The 27776-nt window shown below is 38.9% G+C and overlaps 2 protein-coding genes and 1 long non-coding RNA gene across 14 annotated transcripts in view; 2 read left to right on the forward strand and 1 right to left on the reverse strand.

The window, feature by feature from the left end:
* Positions 1 to 8846, forward strand: part of C7H2orf88 (chromosome 7 C2orf88 homolog) — a 36916-nt gene extending 28070 nt beyond the window's left edge. For 7 of the 10 annotated variants that reach the window (XM_071811196.1, XM_071811195.1, XM_071811200.1 and 4 more), the window contains 2 exons: positions 1061 to 1134; positions 5333 to 5502. In XM_071811196.1, coding sequence (XP_071667297.1) covers positions 1061 to 1117 — 57 coding nt within the window. In that variant the 3' untranslated portion in view covers positions 1118 to 1134; positions 5333 to 5502. Of the gene's footprint in view, positions 1 to 1060; positions 1135 to 5332 lie in introns of all 10 variants that reach the window. The other 3 variants (XM_071811201.1, XM_065840327.2, XM_071811202.1) reach the window with 1 other exon arrangement.
* The window catches only part of HIBCH (3-hydroxyisobutyryl-CoA hydrolase), a 37633-nt gene continuing 18700 nt past the window's right edge, over positions 8844 to 27776 (reverse strand). For 2 of the 3 annotated variants that reach the window (XM_065840322.2, XM_065840319.2), the window contains exons 7-14: positions 27220 to 27298; positions 22503 to 22648; positions 22003 to 22089; positions 20401 to 20459; positions 19545 to 19626; positions 15955 to 16074; positions 15564 to 15597; positions 8844 to 10590 (exon numbers count right to left, since the gene is read on the reverse strand). In XM_065840322.2, the coding sequence (XP_065696394.1) occupies positions 10475 to 10590; positions 15564 to 15597; positions 15955 to 16074; positions 19545 to 19626; positions 20401 to 20459; positions 22003 to 22089; positions 22503 to 22648; positions 27220 to 27298 (723 nt within the window). In that variant the 3' untranslated portion in view covers positions 8844 to 10474. Of the gene's footprint in view, positions 10591 to 13081; positions 13729 to 15563; positions 15598 to 15954; positions 16075 to 19544; positions 19627 to 20400; positions 20460 to 22002; positions 22090 to 22502; positions 22649 to 27219; positions 27299 to 27776 lie in introns of those variants that run through there. The other variant, XM_065840321.2, reaches the window with a different exon arrangement.
* Positions 12076 to 15961, forward strand: LOC139828438 (uncharacterized). The gene is made up of 3 exons (XR_011740018.1): positions 12076 to 12289; positions 13037 to 13093; positions 15770 to 15961. It is a non-coding gene; the product is annotated as an uncharacterized lncRNA (long non-coding RNA).

A 27776-nucleotide genomic window follows, 5' to 3' on the forward strand; every position in this document is an offset into this window, starting at 1 on the left:
GGCTCTGGTTTTGCTTGTTGTTTCCCAACTCGTTTCAGGGTATTTAGGTATTTTGGTGATTGGAGGTAGCTGGATCTTGAAAATCGTGCTTGTCTTAAAACAACTCCGGCTTTTTAAAACTTCCTTTTCCTATGACTGAAAGGAGACTTTATTATAAATGTTACTATGCCGCATCTCCCCTGTAGGATTTGCAGAAAACTGGGTGTTAAGGAGAGGCAGAAATTAAACCCGGTGGACTGGCCTGGGTTGAGAAGCCCCTGCCTGGGGCTGCTCTGCATGGGGAGCCCAAGTCCTGAGGTGACACTGTGCACTAAGGGAATGATTCATCCCTCTGCCGTGTGCTTGCTGCTCTGTTCAAAACTGCAGAATATCCAAAGGTGTAATATCGTGTATTCTCATGAATAACATCTCCCCTTGTGAGGGAGCAGAAAGGCAGATGTAGGATGTTCTGTGTTTCTGTTCTCTCCATTACTACATGGAGGATGTAAATATTTCATACTATTAGGTGCAGTTCAGAAGTCTGGATGCCCAAATGCTGTTTGGCTTCAGATGCTATGTGAGCTGGGTCACCTGCCTGGAGTTTGAAGGTCTTTGCTACAAAACAGTGATGTTTATTGTTCCCACGATCGTGACAGAACTGTGAATACATGCTTGGGTGATAAAGGTCCAGATCTCAGCAGAAGCTCTGAGAGGGAGAAGGGAAAACAGGGGAGAACTTTTAAGACTGTGCAAAAGATGGGGCGCTCCAGATGCTGGGGTGTCACCCTTCCTGTGTCCTTGCTGAGATCATCCTTCACTGGACTTGCTGCAGACAGAAGCTGGAATCCTGCATGTAGCACACTTGCCCATGCAGCGGCTCCACTGCACACCCGGGATTAGGTGCTGTGTGTTTCTTAAGTGCTTTGTCATCCTTTTACCTTTGGCAAAGCCAAGTACTGTGGGAGAACAGGCAAGCAGGCTGCTGCAAGGACAGCACTACAGGTTCTTCTGACTTTGTGATAATGTGTTAACTTTGACATCTTCCCAAGTGCTTAGTTTTACGTATTGATTCCCTCTGCAGAGTCCCAGTCGTGGAGCTGGCTGTGCTGTGCTGGGGACAAGCGGGACAACTCGTTAAAAGCAGACACATTCTGGGTAAGTAGCGTACTGAGCTGCTCTCATAGATACTGAGGAAAAAACTAAAAGCTGCCCTGGTTGGAGGAGGGTTTCGTGGAATCATCTTTGAACCTGAAAGTTTGGAAAGTGATGAGACTGGCTCTGTCACAGCAGAAAGTACTCACTGTGTTCAATTGGGCAAAGCTGCACTAAGCTATTTTGAAAAGTATGATTTATTTTTAATCTCGTGACTGTTATAAGAGAGTGTGATAGAAGGTGATTCTTTGCAGTGTAGCACTGAACTTCAAGGAGATTTTTTTTTAAAGTTGCATGGATAGAAACCATTTAAATGGTGGCAGGAACTTATTTGCCTGTGGTAAGCTAAAGATGTTGTGTAACAGCAAAACTCTTGCTCTTAATGCCTGTCTTCTTCGTATGAAGGTGTATTCCAGAGAGGCATACGAAATTCTTTTTTTTTTGATAGCTTGCATGTATCTTTCTGTAATTATTTCTTATTGATATTTTTTAATACCTTAAAAAGCCTTATTTATCTAAATAAAACTGTAGTTATGCTATCAATTTTTTTTTCCCCTGCATTTTTTATTGCGTAAGAGTGAATTGCAGCCATCTTTTTACCATTGTTTTGTTTCCTTCCGTGATGAGAAATGAACTTGCCTTGGCAGGAGACGCTTAGCAAGGCCAGCAGAGAGTGCTGAGCCGTCTGATGCAAGGCGAGTTCAGCTCGGTATTGCTTCTCTCCTTGCATTACCGCAGGGCACACGGGTCGTACATAACCAAACAGGTGAAACAACGCCTGAACTTGGCCTTGGGAACTTGCAGCTCCAGGGACATGGAAGGGAATCCATTATTTTCAGGGCTCTTCTTAAAACAATGCACAGTGTTTATTGTGCTGAAGTTAAATGAGGTATTTAGACTATGTGTCCACTGAAATTGAGCACAACTAGGAATCTGTATTTCTAAGATGAATTAAATCAACATTTCACTGACTGTAATATCGGTCTTTTAAAAGAGCAGATATGTTAAGGTTTGTGCTGTGCTACCTCCCGGCTGACAGTGTCACAGAACAGGCTGCAGCTCCCCAAGCTCAGCCAGCAGCTCCACAGCAGCTGCTCACACAGGGGGCTGCAGCTGCACAGCTTTTGCCCTGAGCCTCGACTCAGCTGTGCAGCAGTTTCTGAAACGCAACTGGCGACAGATGAGAGCTTGGAGACAGAAACAGATTACTATCAGACGGTTTTGCCTTGTGCAGTTACTGAATGAAACACCGTGCTGGGAGTAAAGGGAACTTTTGGTTTTTTTCCCCTCTGAGAGTGTGAGTGTAGTAAGGAAAGCTAGAGATGTTAAAATCCCTGTCAGAACTTAAAACTCTAGAGATGAGTTGAGAAGATTTAAACAGCGCTTTAGTGTGCATGTGCGAGCAGTGGCTGTCAGAAAAACAGGCAAGCAGTCAGAAGATTGTGAGCAACTTCACTTGCAGTCATTTATGTGCCAACAATTATTAACTCAAGTAGAACAGGCAAACTATAAAACTTACTGCAGTGACTTGGAAAGTACCACACCCTATAAATAATGAAAGGAGCAACAGTCAAGAATTTAAACTAAGGTCAATAACTTTGCTTTTAAGCTTAACTAGTAATCAATTTGGACCAATTTAGTTGTCTTGCATGCCTTTCTCTCTGGAAGTTTTATAGCCTGCCCTTTCCTCTGTGTAAGACAGACAAACTTTGATTTAGCCCAAATGAAAAGCCAGAGGTAAGAAGTTGGGAACAGAGTTAAGTCCTGCAGAGGAAGGTGCTGCGCTAGGGGATGTCTCCCTACCTGCTTTAGGAGATGTTTGTCCTGCTTCTACTCACTTTCCCTCCTTTCTGCTGGACACCAACTCATCTGCTGGTGTCTCCTAAGAGAAGAGGAAAGGAAATCTCCAGTTGTAGAGTGGAAGTGTCCTATATCAATAATAAAATACTAACTAAAGCTGGCTACCATTTAACAGACCTCCTTTAAAAAGCACAAAAATTGGATAATGTATAAAAAAATATGGCTCCAAACTTAGATAAAAAAATCTAAATCTGAATAGTCATTAGATAAACCATCAGGGATAAAACTCTGATAAAATACGTTGTTGTGTCTACTGTGGTGTAGGGTATTTGTATGCTTGGGGTATCTAAGGTGTAAATCTACTGTATTTACAGTTCTGACTAAGCCTAAGGAGGACACGATCTCTACTGTAAAACTTCTGTGAGCAGCGGTGCGGTGAGGTGGGATGAGGCAGTGCAGCTGTGTGCGTCCCGCTGACACCTGCGCATCGCCTGCTCCCCACAGAGCTGCAGCTTGCGGGTGTCAGCAACGCTGCCTTATACGTGCAATTAGCGATTCTGCACCATAGTAGATACTTCAAGCTACATATTTGTCCAAATGAGCACGTGGAAATTCTTTTTATTAATGTTTTATTAAGGGTAAATATTGACATTAGACATGCACAAGATACTACTATTAGAACATTTTGAATTATTCAGATGCCTGAATTGCTTTCAGCCATCAGCCTCCGGTCTGTCCACATGTTCTGTAAGCTGTTTAAGTTTCATCAATCCATGCAGTTGATAGACATGGGTATAAAGCCCATGTCTTTCTTATAAACCTTGGGCAATGAAGGGAATCTTTCCTTTTACTCATTTAATAACAAGGTATTACAGTAAAAACCTCCCCCATTGCTTGGCTCTCTGTGTTGGGTAAAACTACAAATGCCAGTGACAGGGTTTGTTAGAGGCTTGTTAACTGCACTGCCTGCTCCAGAACACACTGGCTCATGCTGCAGTGTGTCATTATGCACAACAGAAACTTACTAAATTTTATTAAAGTGATGTACAAACATTTCTCTAAACCACTGAAATGTTCCTCTACGAAGCTAAAGGTATAAAAATGTGTGTATGTTCTTGGTGGTTTCAGAACCCTTTAGGTCTGACTGTCTTCCAGGAACTCCAAGCAGCACCTCGGAGTGCTGGCACTTTAGTCCTGCAAGCTGTTTTCTGAACAGGTAGTGATGTTCTCATGAACTAGCAGAGAGAGAAGCTCCCGGTTCTCCTGAGTCAGCTGCTGGGCCAGGGAAGTCCCATCCTATGTGTGCAGCACCGTTTGCCTGCAAATAGCATTGATTTCCTTTGCAAATATTTGCCTGCGATCAGAGACCCTGTTCCCCTCAGTACATAAAGCAAATAAATAAGGCTTAACATCTTTGCCATGATTATGTTTTCAAAGGCTATTTACAAAAAAGTGTTTTAACTTTGGCTGACCTTAGTACAACGTCATTGGGTGAAGCTGTAGGGAACAGTTGGTTTCTGTGCAGCACAGTCTGTATTTTGGCTGCCAGTCGATTAACTCTGAGAAGCGGGTAAGCTCATGCCAAGCAAAGTCAGGCACATCATGGGATTCTGCTTTGCCCATGGAGAGGAAGTAGCCTGAGAACCAGCTTTGTAGGCTAATAACCAAAGCAGAGACCAGAATTTGGGACTGACCAGTTCTGGTTCTTGAGCAGTTCGATGAGACGATGCAGTGGGGTGTTGTGTTCCTCGCTCTCCCTTTTCTAGCTCTGGAGTTGTCCTGCTTTAGTGAGAACAGGGCTCTGGCTCTGTCAGAACTGCCCTGAGCGCAGCCATCATCTACTGCTGCTCTCCCAGCCTCTCAAGGGAAAAAGCTGAAAGCAGCTCATTTCTGGTGAATACCTTCTCGTGGCTGCGTGCCCCAGCCTCCTTGAGCAACAGCAGAATGACACTGAGAATTAGTGTCACTCCTGCGCAGAGGGTGCACAGCAGCCATGACACACGGTGCGTGTTTGGCGGTGCTTCCGTGGGGCAGTTTGGGGTTTTATTTTCTTTTGCAGCAGCAGTCACTGGAGTCAAACAGTATTTGTTTACAGACTGAGGAAAAGAGCACTGCATTGCCAGTCTGGAAGAAACAGATTTATTATTTTTTTCCAAGACCATTACATTCCTAGATTGCTTACATCACATCCTGGGAATTGCATTCAAAGGCGGCTTGAATCAGGTCAAGCTTTGCCTACTCGTAGTAGGTGGACGTTACTGATGAAAAACGTTTTACGCGCACCATGCAGATATTTATTAAAGTTCCTTCTACAAGTGTCTGTAGTGAATTTAGCTTTCCCTTGAGCTCACTGAGAATGGTAAACTATGTATTGTGTTTATACGGAACACTATTTTGACAGATTTCTTCAGAAGTAAAGAAGGGCAAAAGGAAACATTCTGTTCTGTGAAAGTACCTGCAACTACTGGCAAGAAGCAGCAACACTGTGCATCAAACAAGGAGACCACTTCCAGGTTCTCAAAACATGCTGTTGAACTGAGTTTTGCAGCTGCGTTTTCAAATGTACCATGGGATGCATCAAATCCAAGGACGCCTTTGCAGGTTCCGATGCTACCCAGGATGAAAGGATCCGGGAAGGTGACGAAGGCCACACTGGGGAGAAATCATCACTGATCGCAGCAAAGACAGACGAGAAAGGTCCATCAAGCACCATTGTGCTGGACTATGCGCACCGACTGTCCCGGGAGATTCTCGATCAGGCCGTGAAACAGTGGGCAGTGACTGAGAGCAAATACAGCGACATCCCTTTTATTGAAAGTGATGTGCCCTGAGCGGCGAGGACCGTCTCCACTGCGAGTGTCCTCTCTGCTGTGCAGTTTGTATTTGGTACTAGTGCAAACAAAGTAACATCAGCTGTGATTTGAGCATAATTTGAGCTGCTATATGAATGTGTTTGCAAGAAGAGGCTGAAAGAAATTGCCTTTTAATCTATATTGCTAAGAAACTAACTGGATTACAGTAGAATCTATTAATCAAGTGTCGTTTGTTATCAGCTGTATGTTGAGTATATTCTGTCCCTGCATGTGTTGACTGTGATCAGAAATTAGTTTTTAAAAGGGGATGAGAAGAATGTGGCTGCCCTGCAACTGTACAGGCACTGTCACCGAGGCCCCAAAGACGCTCAACAACAAAGCATGGGTTATTTTTCTGTACAGCATAAAAAGTCAGTGGCCTGTTTGTAGGTGAAATGAGAAGAACTCACAGTACTTGGTAAATTTGTCCTCATTTTGCTAATGTGAAACCAGAGTCTACATGTAGCAAAGGTAACTGCTGTCATAAATTTTACTTTGATGCTTTGACCTGACAGGATCTGTAAATCACAAAATCATGAAGGTGATGAGAAATGTTTTATAAAACCAGTAATCAGGGAACCACAGGGATTGTGATACTATTCAGCTTCCCTTCTCAAGTGAAGCAGTGAGAGACATGACAATACTGATCAACAGTGCTTTATCAGTAACACAAGCTCTGGCTTCTGTAAATGCATGACAGTTTTTCTCTAAAATCTGCATTCAGACCAAAGCTGTTCATTTTGGTTCTGGTTTGGGGTTTTGGATTTTATTTTTGTGTTGGGTTTGGGGGTGTTTGTTTTGGTTTTTTACTGTAACTCTGATAAGTGTGCAAAGACTACTGATGCTGACTAGCAAAATGAACCTTCAGAGATGTAACGTTTTGGGACTACTTGTTTCATGGGAACTCTGGCTGCGTTTCACTAAAATTCCGCCCTAATGCCCTTGGTACGGTGTGTCAGCCTTCAGGCTCTGCAGGCTTCATCGCTTCCCCGTTGGTGAAACTCCGTGTGGCGATGCAAAAATGAGCGACAGAAACCCAGAGCCTGGTGCTCAGTTGGCAAAAATAACCCTCAGGCCCAAAGCTGCAGGGTGTTCTTCACCCATTTTATATCCACATGCTGCACCTGCTCCTCCCGGACCTGCAGCCTGAGACACTGTCCTCGGAACTCACCTTTGAGATATCGAGAAAGGGATGAGTTAATCGTAGTCATCTAAAAGGTAGGATTTTGCTGACATTTTCTACAAAGTGAACGCCTTGCAAAAGCTTTGAGTTTCCAGCCCTGTTTTCTGTTATGGCCAGTTTAAAGGATGTAGGTGTGAGGTTTTTTTTTATATATCTAAGTGCTTTCCATTTTATGTTTTCATTTTTATAGAAAAATGCTTTCCATACTGGCAGAAACTGTTACTATTTTTGAAAGCTACATATAGTTCTAGTAAATTATATAAAGGGTGATTCTGAGGCAATGGGAAGAGGTCATTATTTTTAGCTTATTCTTGGACATGACACAGTCTATGAATTGAGCTGTTTTGCAAACTTTGTGACGCAAACTCAGTTATTGGAACTTCACCTATACGGGGAAGTGGCTGCATCAAGATTAAACAGTGAAAAATGCTGCTTTGTAGCAGCGCAAGACTGCCATTAATTCACAGTGACCAGACTAGACCCTGCTGTTAAGACTGTTCTTGGGCTTTTGCTGGAAAAGGGAACAAAATCTGCTTATGCTGTACTGTCATCTTTGATGTAGTGGAGTTCTTTGAAGCCCATATATAGTGGGATGAAGGTATTACGGTGCATTTAAATTCTACTGCTAAGAGTGATGTTCCTTGAAGCTCTAACGCATGTAAATCATTAGATTATCCCCTGTATTTGCTCTATCTAAAAAAAAACTCCATGCCATATATTAAGGTGAATTAAAAAAAGCAAAACACCAATCAGTACATATTAATAGGATATTTAAAAAGATTCCTATTCTTATAGCTAAAATAAAGCTTTATTACAAAAAAAAAAAAAAGGCCAACCTTTCTGTAACATTGGTCTTAAGAATGTTAACACTGCCAAAGACAGTGATTAAGAAAATAACCATACCAAACTCCACAGAGATGATTTGCCAGCTGGGTGAATAGCAGATAGAAATCTGCATGCACTTTTAAAGTGCATTTAGGTGTATCTGTGTTGGCCCTTGCAGAAACACTTTGGTGGCTGCCATGGGGACTCCGGTCTTGCAACGTCTCAAATGCTCTCCTTGGATGCAGCTTTAGCATCCGACTCTTCCGGAGTCACAGTATCAGACACGCTGTTGGAAGCAGCTTCTCCGTCAGCAGACTGCCATGGCAGAATTAAAAAAGGATATAAAATACCCTGAAGTTCCATTGTACCATACCTACTGATAAATACTCAGAATTTCTGCAAAGGAGCAAGTTACCTTGGTGTAAGCAAACAAGCCAGCGAAGGCGGACACAGCTGATCAGCAGGAAAATCATCTCTTTACAAGGCACTGGCCTTAATAAATAATGCACTTACCCTTAATAAAAAAAAAAACCTGTTCAAGACTATGATCTAGTGACATTGAAGGATCTCTTTCCAGAGTTCTGCTGTATTTTTAATAGGCACAATACTAATACATAATAATAATAAAGACTTCTTTACCTAAATAAAATTAGATCCGTTTACTTCTCATTAGATTACTCTAAGTTGTACTATAGTCTCATACAGCCACTTACAGTGCTACTGATACTTTGACTTGATTTTGTGTAATAAAGGCACGGCAGTATGGGACTGGCATACTCTGTAAAATCATTTACTTCTATTTAGGAGTTACAAATACATTTGCTTTATGTTTTCTCCAGGAAACTTAAGTATAGGCTGTGTGGGTACAATGTGACTGACTTGATATACTAAAAATGGTTCAAAAACATTAACTGCAGCACAACTTTGTAAAATCAACATTTCTGGAGTAAAACATGTCAGTATGCCCAAATAAAACACACTACAATATATTTTTACAATATTTTTTGTGGAAAATATTTTCTTGTGGACCAAATAAAATTAAACTTACCATCTGCTTGTATGACTTTTATTTGATAAAAATGCAGAGATTGATCAGGATCTTGCTACCAGGAGTTTGGGATAATTCCCGTTCACATACATTTGGAAGCAACTGAACATGCAAGCCAAAGTTTACTGATTCAGAAGTGCACTCTTGCTAAAACATTCAGGCAGAGAAGGCATGATCCCTGTGTTTTTCATTAAACTTGGTCACTTAAGATTGCTACTTTTGTACAAAAATAATGGAATGAACCAATTTTTCCAAAATAAATAATAAGTAGCCATTGTTTAAGAAACTAAAACATATACAAATTTAAAAAAAAAGAGGGAGAGTTTCCATTTCTTACAGAACCAGCATGAGGCAGAAATCCAAGTCATATTTTAAGAATTACCCTAGAAGTACAGATGAAATCTCTCTGCTGCCATTGAAAATAAACTCCAGAACTGTCTCCTAACAAATATGTACATGGGAACACTAAGTCACAGCTCAAATTTTAACAATTTTAAAGATTCTAGTGACAAAGCAAGGTGTGAGTTTTTCTGGATTTTGCTCTCCATTTTACTCACCTCTTATTCTTTGAAAATCAGCCTCGTGCTCACCTTGATACCTGAATTTCCTGGACTTTGTTTCCAGGCAGCAGCTGCTGGGAGGGAAGGAGCCTTGAGCCAGCGTAGCCTGTTACTGTCGGTAAGAAAAACTGCACAAAGTTCAAAACTCTGTTACCAGTTCTGCTGTAGCTCTTTTTGATTCCCCAGGGCTGATTACTGACTATGTTATTTGAACAAATGTTTTCTTCCTTTAGTCTCAATGGTTCATCTTCAGAGAAGCAAAAATTTGTATTTGTCACCTGCCTATAAGTGTAGAAACAAGTAGGATGAGCTACTGATGTATGATTTGATTACCCATAAAAAAGCACACAGTCTTAATGGTGAAGATTAGTAGCTGTGCATTGTATAAACAGCAGAAAAATTAATTTTAACCCCCCCCAAAAGATGATACATTTATTAAGGAGCTCTGGTTATGTCATACAACTTCAAGTATTAGTATCAGTACCTAGCAACATATACACATACAAGGAGCGCGTTTTGATGTACATTTAAATTTTGATTCCAAAAAATACATTTGTTAGGATATGTTGTGTTAAAAGACCATACGATCTGTGTAGCAGTAGATTTCATGTTTCCCCCTGCTCGTTATCTTGTTTAACATGTCTGGCATTTTCCTTTGTAGCTCTGTTTTGAAGTGTTATGTATATTTTATTTCCATTGTACAGAGAAGAATCTGAGGCACAATCCAAATTTAACACATCAGTGACAGAGCTGAGAACACAAAGGTCTCCTGACTTCTTGCTGATCAGGTCATCCCTTAACTATGTTCTGTCCCTCAAAGAGTTTATACAAAAAAATTAATCATTGGGCAAAGTAGTAGAAATAACTATTTGCCTTGAAGTATTGTTTCCCTTATAATAACCAGAGATATGATTATTTTGCCATTAAGACAGCGTAACAAAAGAAAATGCTCCTGAATGCAAAGAATTAGGAATCTCAGGCTAGCTAAACGAGCCTTGACAAACTTTATCACACTACTATTAATTTTTGTATAATAGAATTAAGCAGATGTATAAGATGTCCATAGGCTTGATTTTTACAACTTGAGATCGTTGCTTCCCAGTGGTTTAAAACAATTATCCACAAATTCGTCAGTAACTTCTTCCAGAGCAGCTGGCCTCCACTTGGGGGACTGGTCTTTGTCAATCAGCACTGCCAGGTGGGGAAATAGAAACACAAAAGTTACTTTGCAAACTGTCTAATTAAGATGAGGTCAGATTGCACCAAGACAGACAACCATAGCAGGTACATGGGAGACAAATCAATGTGCTCTGGAGAAAATGGAGGTTTTGTAACATAAGTATTTCTACTAGAATAAAAATTTTTGCACTGTGACCTGTCTAGAGACGTAGCTGGGGTTCCTGATGACACAAGGAACAGCGGGTCACTGCAGCAGTATCCCAAGCTTTGAAAGAATACCTCTGAAATTAGCGCTTTCTGTTCAATTTACTACTGACTTCTGCTTTTCCGTGTAAAACTGGGAAGTCTCGATGATACTCCTTCTGGACAAGGGCTTTTGCATCTTGGTGCAAAATCTGACTCTTTGTAGCATAGAGGAGATGACTCAAAGTAGGTGTTAAAGGCTAATTTAAACACATCAAATAAACTACTAATGAAATGACTAATGAGGACAGAGTAAAGCAGAGTATCTTAATGGGAAAATCAATAATATTTATTTGTAAATACAGACAGTTATTGCAGACCTATGTAGACTTAACTGTGAAGATGTGTATAATCTTGGTAAGTATCCTGTACAGAATCACAGAATGTCAGGGATTGGAAGGGACCTCAAAAGCTCATCCAGTGCAATCCCCCTGCCGGAGCAGGAACACCCAGATGAGGTTACACAGGAAGGTGTCCAGGTGGGTTTGAATGTCTCCAGAGTAGGAGACTCCACAACCCCCCTGGGCAGCCTGTTCTAGTGTTCTGTCACCCTCACTGAGAAGAAATTTCTTCTCAAATTTAAGTGGAACCTCTTGTGTTCCACTTTGAGCCCATTGCCCCTTGTCCTATCATTGTTTGCCACTGTGAAGAGCCTGCCTCCATCCTCGTGACACTCACCCTTTATATATTTGTAAACATTAATGAGATCACCCCTCAGTCTCCTCCAAGCTAAAGAGCCCCAGCTCCCTCAGCCTTTCCTCCTAAGGGAGATGCTCCACTCCCTTCATCATCTTTGTTGCCCTACGCTGGACCCTCTCCAGCAGTTCCCTGTCCTTCTGGAACTGAGGGGCCCAGAACTGGACACAATATTCCAGGTGTGGTCTCACCAGGGCAGAGTAGAAGGGAAGGAGAACCTTTACACTGTATCCTGGGAAATAAATCACCGAAGAGCAAATCATCACTGAATGAATTGTGTGTAAAAGTGTAACAAGAAAATACAAATTCTCAGAAAGCATTCCTTGTATTACGGGAGTGTTGACAGCACGTCAGCAAGAACAGCTGCACTAGCAAATAATAATAAGACAAGAGAGAGCTTATTTGTGTGTAAAAATTACCAGTGTGAATAGAATTTCAGAGCGTCCTTCCGAGCACCTTTCTGGCTCCAAGAAAACCCATAAAGATGCTATTAAAAATGTGATTTTTTTTTTTTTTTTAAATAATTTTAAAAAAAGCAGCTGTAGTGACTGTGGCTCTCTAGGATAGACTGATCACCCAACGCCCCTCCTCACATTCCCTGCAGGTGTGTGGTTATCAGCAGCTGATCTGGCAATGCACCGGTGTCCTGGAGACCTCCTGACCACACACAGCACATGAAAGAGGAAGGGGAGGAAACACCTCCTAGTTCCTCTGCTGAGAACAGAACTTGTTCCTTTTCTGACAAAGAGTTTGGAGCAGGATGGTTCTAAGGGTGAGTGGACAGAAGACACTCAGAGACTAGATATTTTGAAGAATAACTTTTTTTGGTAAATGGTCATGTCTTCCTAAACAGACTGCATTTGTGGTGACTAAACTAGAACCAGCCATGCAAAGGAGTCAGATTTGAAGTTCAGAGGAAAGAACGCCTACCTAAAAACTGTGTCTTATCAAAACAAAGCTTTATGGCAGTCTGTGGTAAAAAATGTGACTTGGAAACTTATTTTTAACTTCTCCCTCTCTAACCAACTTTTGGAAAATACCTAGAAAATAAATACTGTTCAAATTATAATGGCACTAATTAATATTTCCGTAGCTGAAGACATACAGGTATTGCAACCCCTTAGCTTGCATCTCCAAAGAGAAATGAGAATCTGGGTCCTGCATTCGTTTACCTGCAAATACAGGACTATGGACTCATTGATACAAATAAAACACTGATTTTGAAAAGAAACCCATTATATAGATAGAAAACAAAAGTCCGTGTGTTTACTACTACAGCTTCAACTCTGAAATACAGTAGTAATTCCCAGTCATTCTTCACTCTATGGCACTGCTGTGTAATTAAATTAATCTTTCTGTTTGGATTTGTGGTCAGTTTTACTCTGGTGGATAAACTGCTCGTAATGGTCTCTCAAAGGAAATCTTTAACCTTGTATTGAGTTAAAGTATTTGTTTTCTAATAGTGTAATGAAAGTATTCCTCTTCTGTAGTAACTTCTGTGTATTTTGTGTTTCTCCAGCTTGAGATATTGATCACTACAAGAATGGAGCAAAAATTCTGAAGCTTCACAAGTAAGGTAAGGGAAGTTTATTAAGACAAAAGTATCTGAACTCAGACATTGTATTAAGGGTTTGTTCTTGTGGTTTACATAAAAAAACAAACAAACAAACAAACACCAAAAACACACCAAAAAACCCCCACCCAAACATCTCCCCTGTTTAGTAGGGGAGAGGGAGGAGCCACACAGAAATAAGGTGTTTGTAGGACGAACAATCTGTAGGAGGCCTTTACAATTCCAGTTGGGGTGTACATCCCTGCACAAGTCGTTAGGAGGCTCATTTAACAGATTTCTGTGCTCTTTGGCTGTTGAGGTTGTGGTCTATCTGGATGTGTTTGAGCACTGACTCCAAAAATGACCACTTTTCTTATGCAGCAGAAATTTTAAAATGAAATTATTGGAAATTACCCAGAGCTACGCATTTCTTAGTTTATGTATTATTCTATAAATCAAGGTGAAACATTGATATCTGAAGTGTCCAAAGACCACATTTACTATTATATGGGAAAATGGTGATGAAATACCATTAAATATGATCTGTGTATTTTATGCCTTAAGGGTTTTGGCTTTTCTTTAGTAGCTCCAATCACAAGAATCATAACTAGGGAAGACCGTTTGCCAGCAGATTTTCAGTCTGGTTGAAAGAGAACTGGCTAAAAGAAAAAAAGAAATGTTGACTTCATGTCAAAGCAGGCTTTAAAAGCTTTTAAGCATACTTCTTCCCTAGCATTCCTATTAAAGTTATTGTTTGAAGCAGATAAAAGCCATTATTAAAACCTGATCTGCGGCCATTGCTGCTGAAAAACAATCATTAAAAACTAAAATCTGATTATATTTTTACTTTGTGGTAGACAGGGTCAACAGCTGGCTTTTAAATGCTTGTAATGTAATGTTTTAATAAAGAAAAAGGTAATAGTCAGTTAAAATGTTTATAATTTTTATTTTTATTCACAATGCTTGATCCTGTGAAGTGCTTAATAATCTTACTTCCTATTAATAAGGATGCTCAGCACATTGTTGGATAATGATTTTTATGATATTAGATCTAACTACAAAAATGATCTTGAGTGAGACTCTGCACCACTCTTTAACAAGAGAAACAATTTTAAAAGTTAAGACTTTGCTCTGTCACTCTATGTCAAAGCTTCTCAACTGCTGTTATTGCCACTTCTTCCTTTACAAGCAGTTTGTGTAATTTACTGGCCACACTGACAAGTGATTTACTTTTGTCCCCTACTGCATCCCCAGATGGTTTGATGACCTTGTGCATTACAGTGAGAATTTGGTTTGGGGTTCGTCTGCCTCTCAGCCTTTGAGTCTGTGGCTTCCTGAATAACATTTCTACATGGTGATTTGGAATATCCTAGGAATATTCATTTTAAGCTATCTTTGTCCCCATTACCAACACAATGAAAACCATGCACTTCTCAACATGCATGGCAAATTCTTCAAAGGAGTCTCTGCTAATAAGTGCCAAGATGAATTATTAAAATCAGAGTATTTTTCCATGCTGTGCAAACTTTGCATCTCTCACACCATTTATATGTATACATAAAATATAGTATTACTAGTAGTGAACACTCCAACTAGTATCCTCTACTCAAGTAGATTTTAAACTACTTTATAAAGACATATAAAAGTAAGGAGGAGGTGATGATACATAGTCACGTATAAAACTGTGTGAATTAAAAGGCAGGTTCCCTCAACCCCCAAATGTTATTCATCCAAATATCTTGTGCTGTAAGCTCCTTGGAAAAGGAAATGCCTGTGCTTTGTTTCATCTTGTGCTGAATAGTACATAAATAATTACTACAGTTTCTAACAGATGTGACATTGGGTTTGAGAAACTGCACAGTGAATCAGCAGTAGAATCAAGGACAGAGTCTGTCCCCTATATGAACTTGCTGAGCTGCTGCTCTACTTTTACTACTACCTATCTTGACCCATGCCATAAAATGCTGAATTATTTAACATTAAGTTTGCATATATAGTTTTTTAATAGTAAAACACCTGTGTACAGATATATATTGGACATGGGTGAATGTAGTCTCTGTTCTAACAATCTTCTATGCAAATAGTTGGTTTTGACTTTGAGTCTTAAACCATGTTATAACTGGTTGAACCAGCTCCGTGGCAACACTCCATCTGGACACACAAATGATACACACAGCTACTTGCTCCTGTCAGTATTAAATACATTTTGAACTTTCCCAATGAACTGGTGAAACCCCTTCATAGTACTAGGTTACCAGTCAGATAAATAATGTTAGGAAACTGAGGTTGCCCAAAGGAAACAACACACGTGTCACACTGTGGAACAAGTAATAAATTGTGGCCATGTGGGAGTCCAACAAACAAAACCAGTAGCAAGCTGGGACGTGCTCTCTGGGCAGCTGCTGCTGCACTGTTCTTAACCTCTAGAGATGCAACACAACAGTGAGCCTGTGTATTATTAAGTTTGGGAAGCATTTCAGGTGTGCATGCTTACCTGCTCGAACTCCTTCATAGAAGTCATGGCCTTTCTGAAAAATTAAAAAAAAAAAAGGCTGTAACACGACAGATTCTTTTATCCTGGCTTTTCCTGTCCCACTTCTGCTTGAAATGCAAGTTCTCAAGATTTGGTTAAATCCCACTTGTACTGTCCTCATCTAGTCCTGCTTTCTCTTCACTTTCTATATTGTAACATTATCGTAGTTTTCTTAACAGAAGTCCTCTAGCACTCCCATCTGACCATCGTTAACGTAGTCTCCTTCGAGTTGCATGGAAGGACAAGGAACTGGAAAAAAAAGCAAGTGACTGCCTAACAAATACAAAAAGAAGATACTGAAAACTAAAACTTAGAAATTGTGAGTGTTTGATGGAAAGAACTGCTCGCTCACCAGACACGCTTGGCTCAGTCTGTATTCCATCCTGAGTACGTCTTGCAAGCTCATGGAAGCTCCTTCTCTGAGCTGCCTGAGAGTAATCTTTAAGGAGGTAGGTGACATCTTATTAAGAGTCTGGGGAAGACATTAACAAATATTTTTATTCTCTTCAATTCAGATACATTTGCAAGTCTGTCTGTTCTGCATTTTAGACTTTGTGAAAGAAATGATGGCACTCTTGGCCCTGAGCACACTGCTGTGATACTTGTTCCTCCTGCCCCCTCCCACCGCGCTGTCATCCTCAATGAACTTACTTGCAGGAACTTCTATCAGGAATATCTCTGGGCTGTGCGCCATCCCTTGTGCAAAGCCTCAAACTCCTAAGGTCACATCATTTATAAACAAATTACTACTAGCCAGAAAATCTAATGCAGCTTGAAAGCCATTTCCAAACAGGTTATTTTGAGAAGTGAAGGCGAGTGTTAGAAGGAATTATATTCAATTTTTTAACATCATATATATATAGTCTGAATTGCTCCTGAATATTACTGATACGGTAGCTGATATTAGTACTGTACAGCATTTAAGTTTTATTTGGTAAAATAGAACAGCAAGGTAACATAGTGAGATTAGCCACAAACTTTTAGTAGTTGCTTTCGGATCATCTGCAAAGACAAGACAATAGATTAAGAAGAAAATTGTGGAAGAAGGAAATATATTAAAAGAAATGAAACATAAATGTGTATTTGTCCAGGTTTCTGGTTTGGGATCAAAAGATACTGCAGTAATTTAGCCCTACATTGCTCTGCTGGTAGGAAGGCTGGAGGGCTTACCCTCCTTTTGACTGAGCTATAAATATTATGTGACAGGATTTTGTTAAGGCACCCAAACAAATGCTGCGAATCTGGCTCTCATGACTATCCTTCAATTAACATGCCAGCAAACAGTAGGAGGAGGTGAGGAGAAAGAAAGAAAACAACTGAGTTTTAAAGCTTTCAGGGTTGTGGGGGAAAGGAGCTAAACCTTGTTGTTGTTGATCTTTGTTTTCTTGCTTCAAACAAGACTCTGCTTTCCCTTTTAACACAGCTAAAAGCTCTGTAGTACTCACAGTACAATACATGTTTCCCGTTGATTAGGGCGTTTCAGTAGTAGTGAAAAGCGGCAGATGGTAAGATTTGCCTCTTTATGTTATTTTCATGGCAGACATTAGACCCACAGACTGAAATGGCAGGTCATCAACATTAACATTTTTCCTGGCTCCCAATTACTCTTCATCCCTCTCCAGACACCAGCTGACGCAGCAATGACCCATTTTGCCTAGTTAAGCTGGAAAACATGGAATTGGCAAGTGCATTGCAAAAGTCAGTCTGTTATTTGCGTGTTGACCACTTGCCTTGAGAGACAAGCTGGTTTTGAAAGAGCTAATGCTGGCTCAAGCTGTTGACATCTCCTCAGTTCGGGTAAAGCTCTCTAATGATGAGCTGCCTTTCAGCAGATAAAGAAACCAGCTATACCTCTAATTACATCACCATGTAGGTCTTGGATGGATAGTGACTCTTAACTGGACTCTTCCTTTCCTGTGATATGCTCTTGCTGGCTCTACCTTTGAACGGGACCTTTTCACCTTCGTGTTTCACATTCTGTCACTAGATTAAGCTTAGATTCTTCACCGAGGCCAGATTAAATGGTATGCACAGTGCAACCAGATGGCTCCAAAGGTGAAATGGTCATGGCAAATTCTTTCTGGCCAAAGCATCGAAATGGGGAATATCCGAAAACTGCACTCAACTAGTCTAGGGCATCCAGCAGCTTCCTTCCCTTGGCATATCAATGAGGCTGAAGGTGGAGGAGGCACTGCCATAAATCAGACTGAAGGAAGAGGAACGAGGAAAGAAAATGGGTAGGTGTAATTGCAGAAAAATGAGTCACCAGTGTATCTAGAAATAAATTCCCTGTACAAGAAGGAGGAGGGGATCAGTGCTAGGGAACAAGCCTGAAAAGGAGAAGTGGGGGTACTAAAAGGCAAAGACGTCTTCACAGACGTATTTGACATCTATTCCTGTATCTTTGAGACTGTCTTCATTTCAACATAATGATCCTGAAAGCTACAAGCTGAATTTGCACTAGAACTGAATTCCAATTAGATACTATCAGAGGGTGACTGACTCCACCGACTCAGTGGAGTCCCTTACAAGAATAACAGCTGGAACAGTGGCTGCATCTTTTGTCTCTACGGTCCATTAAAGCTTCTGACATGAGCTGCCGAGGGTCCCTGAGGGAGATTTTAACTTAAAAATAAACAAAATAGCTCTCAGATCTCCAGTGCAATAGGTGAGGATACCTGTCATTTACCTTTCTGAGATACCAAAGCATTTGTTCAGACACAGGGAACAACGGTTCTGGATAAGCTTTGACAAAATAGGTGTATCTAGCCAACACATGATAGAAAAGCTACGTAAGGACAGAAATAGCACTCCCTTGCTGGTCTGCTAAGAGTTTCAGAAGGCTTGAATTCAACACTACTGAGATACCATCCAGCTTTATTCCTGTAATCTCTCTTGTCCACTTGCTGCAAACCCATTTTATTCAATGGAACTTGAATATAAGTTGAATGTAATATAAGCAAAACTCTCACTGAGTTTTGCTTCCATAATGCATACGCTAAACTTCTGGCAATGTACTAGGTGTACTGGTTGACACAAAGATAATTTTAAGACTTCCTTTCTCAAAAACTGTTTGACAGTTGCAGTCCCCAAACGTCAAACCTTTAATTAAAAACTAAACCCCAAAATGTATCCATGTATCTGGGACAGGATGCCTAATGTTAATACTACATCATAAAATTATATTCCTTCTGCTCAAACAAAAGCCTGAAGATGATGTATGTTTTATTTTCTTACAAGAGCAGGATTTCTTCTGTAAGCTGTAACTAAAGTACAAACAAAGCTTGTTCTATCCAATTGTAAGTAATATTTAACAGCTCCAGGACAAACTTGTACAATGCACCTGAATACAGACACTTCAAAAGAAAATGAGAAAATACACACATTACTTAGAAATGAAGATAAATTGCTTCTTGCTTTTGAGGCTGAAGTATGTATTAAGTGCGTAGTATTACTGTACTTTTTTTTTGAGTGGTGACTAAATCCAACACCCAGAAATGCATTAAAAAGATCAAAAACCACTTTGTGATGATGAATTGCTTGCTGTTTACTCAAATGAGATATCTGGAATGGAGGAAGAACAATGTTCTTCTGGCACTGTTTTATTGCAATCCTTGGCAATAAAATGAGCAGCTATAAAAGGAACCTTTATCACCAACAACCCCTGAACGTGGGAAGGGGAGAAGGGAAAGGGAGGGTTTTTTTTTTCATTAGATGGCAATTTTATGCAATATATGATGGTATGCATAGTGTGTGGTTTTACAGAGGAAGATTCTTGTCTGTGTAGAACTACTGACAATCCCACAGGATTGTATGTGAAAACCTGAGGATCTTGGCCTAGTGTCCTACTAATGTCGTGTAGCATTAGTGATGTTAATAAGGTGACTAAAGTCTGCCCCGCGATAAAAATTACAGAACCAGAAATAATCTCTGGGACATTACCTCTAGCTGCTTAACGGCAAAAGGAGAACCATCTTGCTTTAATTTTTTAACAATTTCTTCCACACTATTTGCTGAAAAAATACTAAAAGAAATGAGTTAATAAATGAATGAAATACTTCAGGCTTCCTCTTCCCTCTGAAGTGATAGTAACAGAATTTAGAAAGCGTAACCAGCTGATCTGGCTTTTCTTAGCAATTGTTTAGTTTTCAGTAACTCATTTGACAGGCATCTCCTCTTCCTTTACAAGTCTCCAGCATTTCAATAAATCTCACTCACAAACTCCAATATTTATCCAGAAACTTTAATGACTACCCTCAGTTTTATCTGTATTTTTATAACACATCAAATCTTTAGCTATGGGCTCCATTCTACTGGTTTGGTGTCAACATCTTTCACCTCTAAACTTAGTTACTGCCATCCTTTTTCAAGAGTTTTAGCTGATTCTTATTGCTCTCATTTATTTCTCCTTCCCTTTCTGATACACAGAATTTCCAATCATAGATATGGTCTTATATCAATGAGTGTAAATGTGCTATGTAACATTTCATGTCCAACTGAATGATTAGTCTCACAAGTCCCCATCTACTTTCCATAGAAAATTTTCATTTTAATGTGCCAAACGGTAGTTGTTTAATATAATGGTGTATGAATCATGTAAATATGTTCAATATTTAGTACACTGATGAGTGAAATATTTAATGAGCTTCAGATAAAGCTCCTTAAAGACAAAAAAGTTTAAATTATTAACTTGAATGTAATTTCTGTCACCTTATCTGTGGAACATTGGTACTGTTACTGGATTTAACTTCATATTCTCTATCCAAAATTAAAAAAAATAAGAAAGATTGCTGAATACCTGTTGATCTTCTCTGTGTGTTCATCAAGTACAAACTCCTTTTCTTGATCAACTTTGCTCTATTTAAAAAGCAAATACTTGGTTATTTTAGACTGAAAGCTTATCAGTACTGAAAAATTTCAATTACTTGTGTTACATATATTAACATTTATTATTCATAAAACATTGACACTTTTAATGAATTACTATTTTGCAGTGTGTATAAATGAATGTGTCCCTTTATCCTGTGAATGTTAAAGATGTCACCTCATAATGCAGTGCTTGCTCTGAGCTACTACGTATGCATATTTGTACACAAGTAATCATTATTATTCTATCAGTATGTTTCTGTAATATACACTAAGAAAGCCAGTGTAGATAAATCTACTCAAAAACCTGAGGATGTTTAAAAAAAACCCAAAAACCCAACGGTTTTATTTCCTCAAAAAATATACAGGCATGTATGTAGGTATTTTTTTAAAAGAGCTATCAAAAAAAGAGGCATTTTTCTTCCTTATCTTTTCTCTGTCATTTTACAAAGTTTTATTTAGACAGCTAAAGAGTGCAGAAGATCTGTTGTCCTTATGCGGAAAAGCTGTCAAATGTTTCATATCCTCTGGCATTCAAGGGTTTAGGACATAAGCAGATGTTTCAGTAACAGCAGCTGAGGCTGAGAAAGGTTCCCTGTCATTTCAGCTCTGGTATCTAAAAATACACAGCTTCCTTTTCCACCCAGTGTCACCTTGTAAAGCGCTAGACTGCAACATATCATCACTTCTATTTCATAGCTTTCCAGTTTGTCAAAATAGCCAGTATTACTATGTAAATTAGCTCATACCATTTATTTTTCTAATTAATCTTTATATAAAAACTTAGTCATTCCAAACCAGAAATAACAAGAGTAGACACTGCTTATTTTAAAGCCAAACAACTGGGGAGTTATAGATTGACTGAACACATTGAATCCTGACTTGACTCCAGAAGTTTCCTTTCTTTTGAAATAAGATTACAGTGCACGTCAAAACAGCTAAACTAACCACTGAATAAAGCAATTGTAAAGCCAAAGTGTTTTGTTCTCATGCCCATTTTTATATGCGGCTAATACAAATACTGATTACGTATTCTCGACAGAGTTACATTCATGTCCAAAATCACAACAGAGATCTATGGATTTGTCTGCTGGGAAAGTAGCAGCTTTCTTCCCCTTAAAATACTGCTGTAGGACCTCAGGTGCTTTCCCTACAATGTACGTGCTATTACTTATCCTATGGATAACTGCTGTGCTTATTCCATCTTTCAATTATCTCAAGGTTACAAACATATGAAATATTTCAGAAATTAAAGGCACAACTTGAGCCTTTAAATTCAGGTTTCAAATTGGAACTGCAGATGATCTGCATCAAAATAGTGCTAAAATTTACATCAAATGCATCAAGCATTTAAATTTTAATTTTGACCGCTACAGAATGAGTGCTACAAATTAGAATTTTAGAGAGTGCTAAGAGTTCGGACACCCATTAGTTTTTAACCATAAAACAAATGATCAATAGCATGGATTAAAAAAGCATTTGTATTTACGTAAGTTTAACAGTTCTGCTTGATTTCAGCAACTGATCGGCTTACCTTCGCATGGTAAGAGTTCAGTAAGTCTGCAATATTTTCTGTTGAAGGAGATTTCAATGCTATCAGGTCCTTCTCTAAGGCAGGTAGCTATTAAAAATAAGATTTAATGAAAAATAAGTAAAACAAAATGTACTTCTTGGATTATTACTACTCTGGTAATAGTAATAGATAGTATATATGGATATAAAAACCACCCCACAACTTTTGCACAGATCTTAAAGAGGTATTAAGTAAACAACACATGGAGCTAGAGTTCACTTTCCAGTGTTGAACCATCTGGATTTAAAGATGTCTGCAGTGATGAGCAACAGACTGATAAAGAACATATTCATGGGGTGTTAACTAGATTTAAAAAGAACCTGTTCACAGTGCATGGCCAGTTTATTAATGTAATGTAATTGTGCCTCTGCATGCTGACAGAAGTATACTGGCATGCTATACAACTCAAACTTGTTGTTACAGCGCAGGCTGTGCCCTTGCTAGCCCTGGTTAGCACTTACCTTTTCACAGTCTACAAAATGCGTGGCAATGCCAGCTTTTAGTACATCTCTTCCTTTCAGCCGAAAACCTGTTAGTGCCAGGAAACAGCCCATCTTTCCTGATAGCCTTGGCAAGAAATATCCTCCACCTACATCAGGAAAAAGGCCTGTAATGAACAAAACAAAAACCAAAACATGAAGGGAGAAGAACTTGTCCTAATCACAGATGTAACTTAGCACCTATTTTTTCTTGTCTGGCCTTTATCTCCCTGATGTAGGTACGGCTCTCTTGCCCAAGTCTCTCCTTGACTTAGTTTGACATTTCTCTTTCACCAAAACCCTTCATAAAAGAAAAATCTGGAACACCTTCCAAACTGCCTTCTTTCCACTGGCACATAATTTACAAATATCTACCAAACAACAGTGTCCGTTCTATTTGCCAGCAACTTGAGACATTTTTAGAAGCCTGAAGAATCAAATGTGCTCTCAGAAAAAACAGAGGTGACACAAAGAACTGTGAAATAATCCGTGCCACCTCAAACTGGCTGCTGCTTTTTCTCTGAAATTTGTTATTACTATAAAAATACCAAACAATGATGAAGTGCCTCTTGCACACTGACGTTTGAACAAATTTTGAGGCTGAGAAATTCTTAACAGATCAACAATATTGCCAGTGTCTTCCTCAAGGTGGAGGCACAACATGCTGACCTAATACCCAGCTCTTTGACGGGACTAGGACTAACCTGCAATTCAAAAAAATTATATAACTTTCCCATTCAGTGACTGTCTTACATTTATATTTTTTTAAAATCTAGAGAATAGGGTAATTTTTTAAAATTCGAAGCTGTGAACAAAATTTAAAAGACGTTTAACAGTTGTAAATGAAAAATATAGCTACTTTTATCAGACTTTAAATATTTAAAATAACTTTGTCAGTATCTACCTTATTCCGTTATATACGCTAACCAGCTACACAATAAATTCAAACACTTTTTGTAACTTTTAACATACTTAAGAAAACTAAATCTAGCTGTATCAGGCTCAGAAATCGAAATGAAAAGCAGTATCCTGCGTCTACTTCAAAATAATCACCCATGGTGCATTCATGAAACTGAAAGTTGGAAAAAATTAAAGGTGTGATTTTTTGTTTTTCACTTTGAGAGAATAAATAAATGAAACATGAAAATAAATGAAAAAGGGTACAAATGAGCAATAAGAAACTCAGAAAACATTTCCAAAAGCAGAGATAGTAGCTGGAAAGATTAAGATGTACATAAGGAGTTTAAATGAGGTTCTGACAGAAGGTGATAATTTTTCACTCGCAACTAGTTGCTTTCAGTCACAAAAGAGTATGTATTATATAAAGACTTTATTGCAAGTATTTTAAGATGTGGGAAATTAGTGGTGCCTGAACATCCCTCCCCCTTGGATAGAATCGAGGGGAGGTTTTTTTCCAGACAGCTTCTCTTCAGTGTTTTTTCTCTTCTCGATAATCTTTAAAATTCAATGCTGCCTTATGTTCTTACCCATCTTAGTTTCTCCTCTGGTTTCCTCTCTGTCCTCCCTTAGTTCTGCAGCCTCTAATACATCATGAAGTTGTTTTTAATAGCCACTTCCTACCAGTTGTAGTATTCTATTCCCATTCCCACTGATGTGCATGTTGCCATTAACTGATTTATTCCTGAGACACACAGCTCTTCTCCCAAAACACTGAACATCTCGTTGGCATCCTTTAAAAACCCTGAGCTGTATTAATATCAGTTCATCACTGATCTTCTTTTTCATCTGTGCTCACTTTCTGAATAGTCTACTCTGCAAACCTTCTCAGTTTGAGCCATCGTATCTATAATGTTGATGCCAAGATTGTAATTTACTTTTATGCTGCTATTCATCTGTTTCCCCTTGGATATCCCACTACTGCAAAAAAAATCCTTCACTTCAAAATGAAACTTCCTTAAAAATGCCCTCCAAAGCAGAAAGGCAATTATGTTATTCTCCCCATCCCCCAGGACCAGAGCAGCCAACAACCCTTCTCTCTGCTGTAACTAAAATACCAACACTGAAGTACCATCCTCCCCATGCTCCACGTTCCCAGAGGCAAAGCCACTTACCTGTTGGGTTCTATGGGGCCCTTCCATGTGGCCATACACAGGGAAATTAGTTCTAAATAAACTGGGAAGCTGGTTAGCCTAAGTTGCTTTAGAGGTGAATAAAATGAAACTGAATTAAGGTTTTTTTAATTTATTAGGGAAATTACACACAGGACTAGTGAAGGTGTAAGTAATCCACTTTAAACTCGCTTGGTTGCATAAGTGCAGTCCACTATAGCTTCTAGTGTATCCTTTCCAAGGTCCCTGTTGTCTTTTCTTACAATTTTACTCCTCTTTTCCTTGTTATACGTATTTCTCTTAATTCTCTCAATAATGCTTCCCATATGTTTCTGCTTGCTACTAGGTTTCTCTTACCATATTCCATAATACTTGTTTGTTGGGTTTTTTTTTCCTTTTGATAGTGTTTACCAGTTATTTCTCATATTCCTACTTAAATAAGAGGAGAACTGACTGTCTGCTGGGCTGAGCAGGCTAAAACCTGTGCTTGTAATGCTGCCTTGCAGTCTGCGCTCTGAGACAGATGCAACGTGCTTCACTGTAATAACTACAGTGAAACTCCCCGCAGTCTCCAAACACAAGGTAAAGGTGCTGCTTCTACATTCCCACCTTAACTTGCAGAGGTGGTTAGAGATTTATTAGTAAATGACTTACAGAAAGCTAAAAACTTGGAGGGATTTATAAGAAAGTGTCCACTGTTTTTAGAACATCACCTTATAGCCCACTTCTTACAACGTACTTTCACCTTTTGTTCCACCTAAACTACTTCCCAGTGCTTTATCTTATCTCTGTTGAGTTCAAACTCCTACAATCTGGATCTTTTATTTCTATTTGCAAAGTGGTGTATCTATCTATATCCTTTTATTTATGGTGGTGTATGAATGCAGAATAATTGTGTGAAAATGTAGCAGCTGAATGAATGCTTTGTTTTCATTTCACAGAAAAGGTGTAATGCCTACTGAAATAACTGAACATATGAAAAAAATCAATTTATAAACATCTAGATAGCTAGACATTTTAAACACACACCACAGATCGAAACAGCTAAGCCCCTAAATCCAAACAGATTTCAGTGGGTTTACATCTAATTGATCCTAAAAAGGTTTTAATTACTTTATTTACTAAGCAACTTTTAAGCTTTTCCTTTCCATGTCTTTCCATGTCTTCACAGTCAGTCCTTGTCAACACAAGAAATGTATGTAAAGTACATAATCTTTATTAATCTAAAACTACCTTTGAAGAAGCAAGCAAGCAAGATAACTTTAGAGTAATTTCATATGCTAAAGAACCTCTCTGTTAAAAATGTTTCCTTCAAATGGTTTTCTTGTACAACTGAGTATGAACTTCACGAGTTTAGCAAATTCATGTTGTGTCAGTGCTTAAGCTATTTAATTTACCATTTTCCTTCAGCTGGAAAAACGTATGTGGAGAGCCACAATACTTTTTGTTTTTCTAATCCCAAACTTATTTGTTGGGGTTTTTTTACCTTATTTCTTTCCTTTAATATTGTGTAATTGTTCAGAAATTCTTTTAAGAAAATACTGGTCACTAGTCCTTACAACTAATTATTCAAAGTGAAACTAAGATTGAACCTACTGGCTCCATGTCTGGTGCCATTTGAACTATTTAACCACCAGATAAGATTCTCATTTCTGAATAAATGCGTTCAACAGGGCCATATATTACAGACCAGCCTCATTCTCCTGCATGAGGACATAGAGATCAGAACAACCACAATCATCCTTGCCCTGGAAGGATGTAGAAACTAGAAATTTTGCAGGAGACAAATGCACAATAGGCTATAGGTTTTAAGTGCTCTTCATAAACATTGATAAGCAGGGAGAAGAGACTGGAACATTGATGAAAGCATTAATGGAGTATATACGCCAGACCATAATAGGCTCAATGGAGATACCCGGTTGGTGCCAGGATTGGCTTGAAGGGAAACACAAATGATTTCACAGGAGGGTTCACTTTAATCTGACTGACTTCTCTTGAGCCATACCACCATCTTCATAGAGCTCTGAGACACAATATTTTATTTTGTACATCTTAGAGCTGACAAAGAAGCTGGAGGATCAAACATTAAGAAACACCAGATACATGTAGCTATTAAAAAAAAAAAAAAAAAGTAGTGACAACACTGTGATCTCACCTGCACCCAATCTGTATGCAACTGTAATGGGTCTACGTTTAATAATCTACAAGAAAAGCTGGAATTTCAACATCTGTCTCATTAACATTGCAGATCAGCTTGTGGTATGGCTAGTTTGACTTATACTGCCCTCCAGATGTAAAGCTGGGTGACATCCTTGCACTAGGATCTTCGCACTTTACCTGCCTACACTTGTAGCAAAGACCTAGTTCCTCAGATCCACTTCCATTTTGAAAGAATTGTATCCTGGTGGTCTTTGTGTCAGTCTAGACAGTAAACCCAGGTTAAGAACCTCAGTGTTCAGCCTCCCAGAATACAGAGAAGTTTCTATTAATTTAATAGAAAATATGGTCATCTCTGATTCCTTTTTAAAATTCTTTCATTACTGCTTTCAGTCAAAGACATTTTATCCTGATTACACAAACACTGAAACTATAAACACCTTAACGTGTGATAATCTGTTTGAAATACTTACCTATTGCTGTTTCTGGCATTGCGAAAACTGTCTTTTCTGTAGCAACTCGGAAATGCCCATGGACTGAAAGGCCAACTCCCTATGCATGGAGCACAAACAAAAGATACAGTTATAAAATTACTGGTAAAAATAATCATAACCGTAATCCTATGTAATGCACCTCTTGCTTTGCTCTACAATGAAATAATACTAGATTTACCATGCGCATCTCAACAAAATATTAAAAGGCCTTTTACGGTTCAAACACTAATAAAGCATTGTATTACTTTTATGATTTGGCTGAAATAACATTATTTGCTTTGAAAGATTGATGAGTCATGGAGAGATAGACTTCAAACACCCACGAGAGACAGCAACAATATAAACGAGTGATCCCATTTTCTCCATTAGACTATTATGGGAATTGACATCCTTTTGCTAATGTTACCCCCTCTATAATTTTTGCACTTACTCCAAACCACCACAAAAAAAAAAAGCCCACCAATACTTTTGGAATGTACATGAATTGCACAAAGTTGTAATTCTAATACATAAAAAATGAACTGTTCTTATAATAT

The sequence above is a fragment of the Patagioenas fasciata genome, chromosome 7, assembly GCF_037038585.1.
Source record: "Patagioenas fasciata isolate bPatFas1 chromosome 7, bPatFas1.hap1, whole genome shotgun sequence".
Taxonomy (NCBI): domain Eukaryota; kingdom Metazoa; phylum Chordata; class Aves; order Columbiformes; family Columbidae; genus Patagioenas; species Patagioenas fasciata.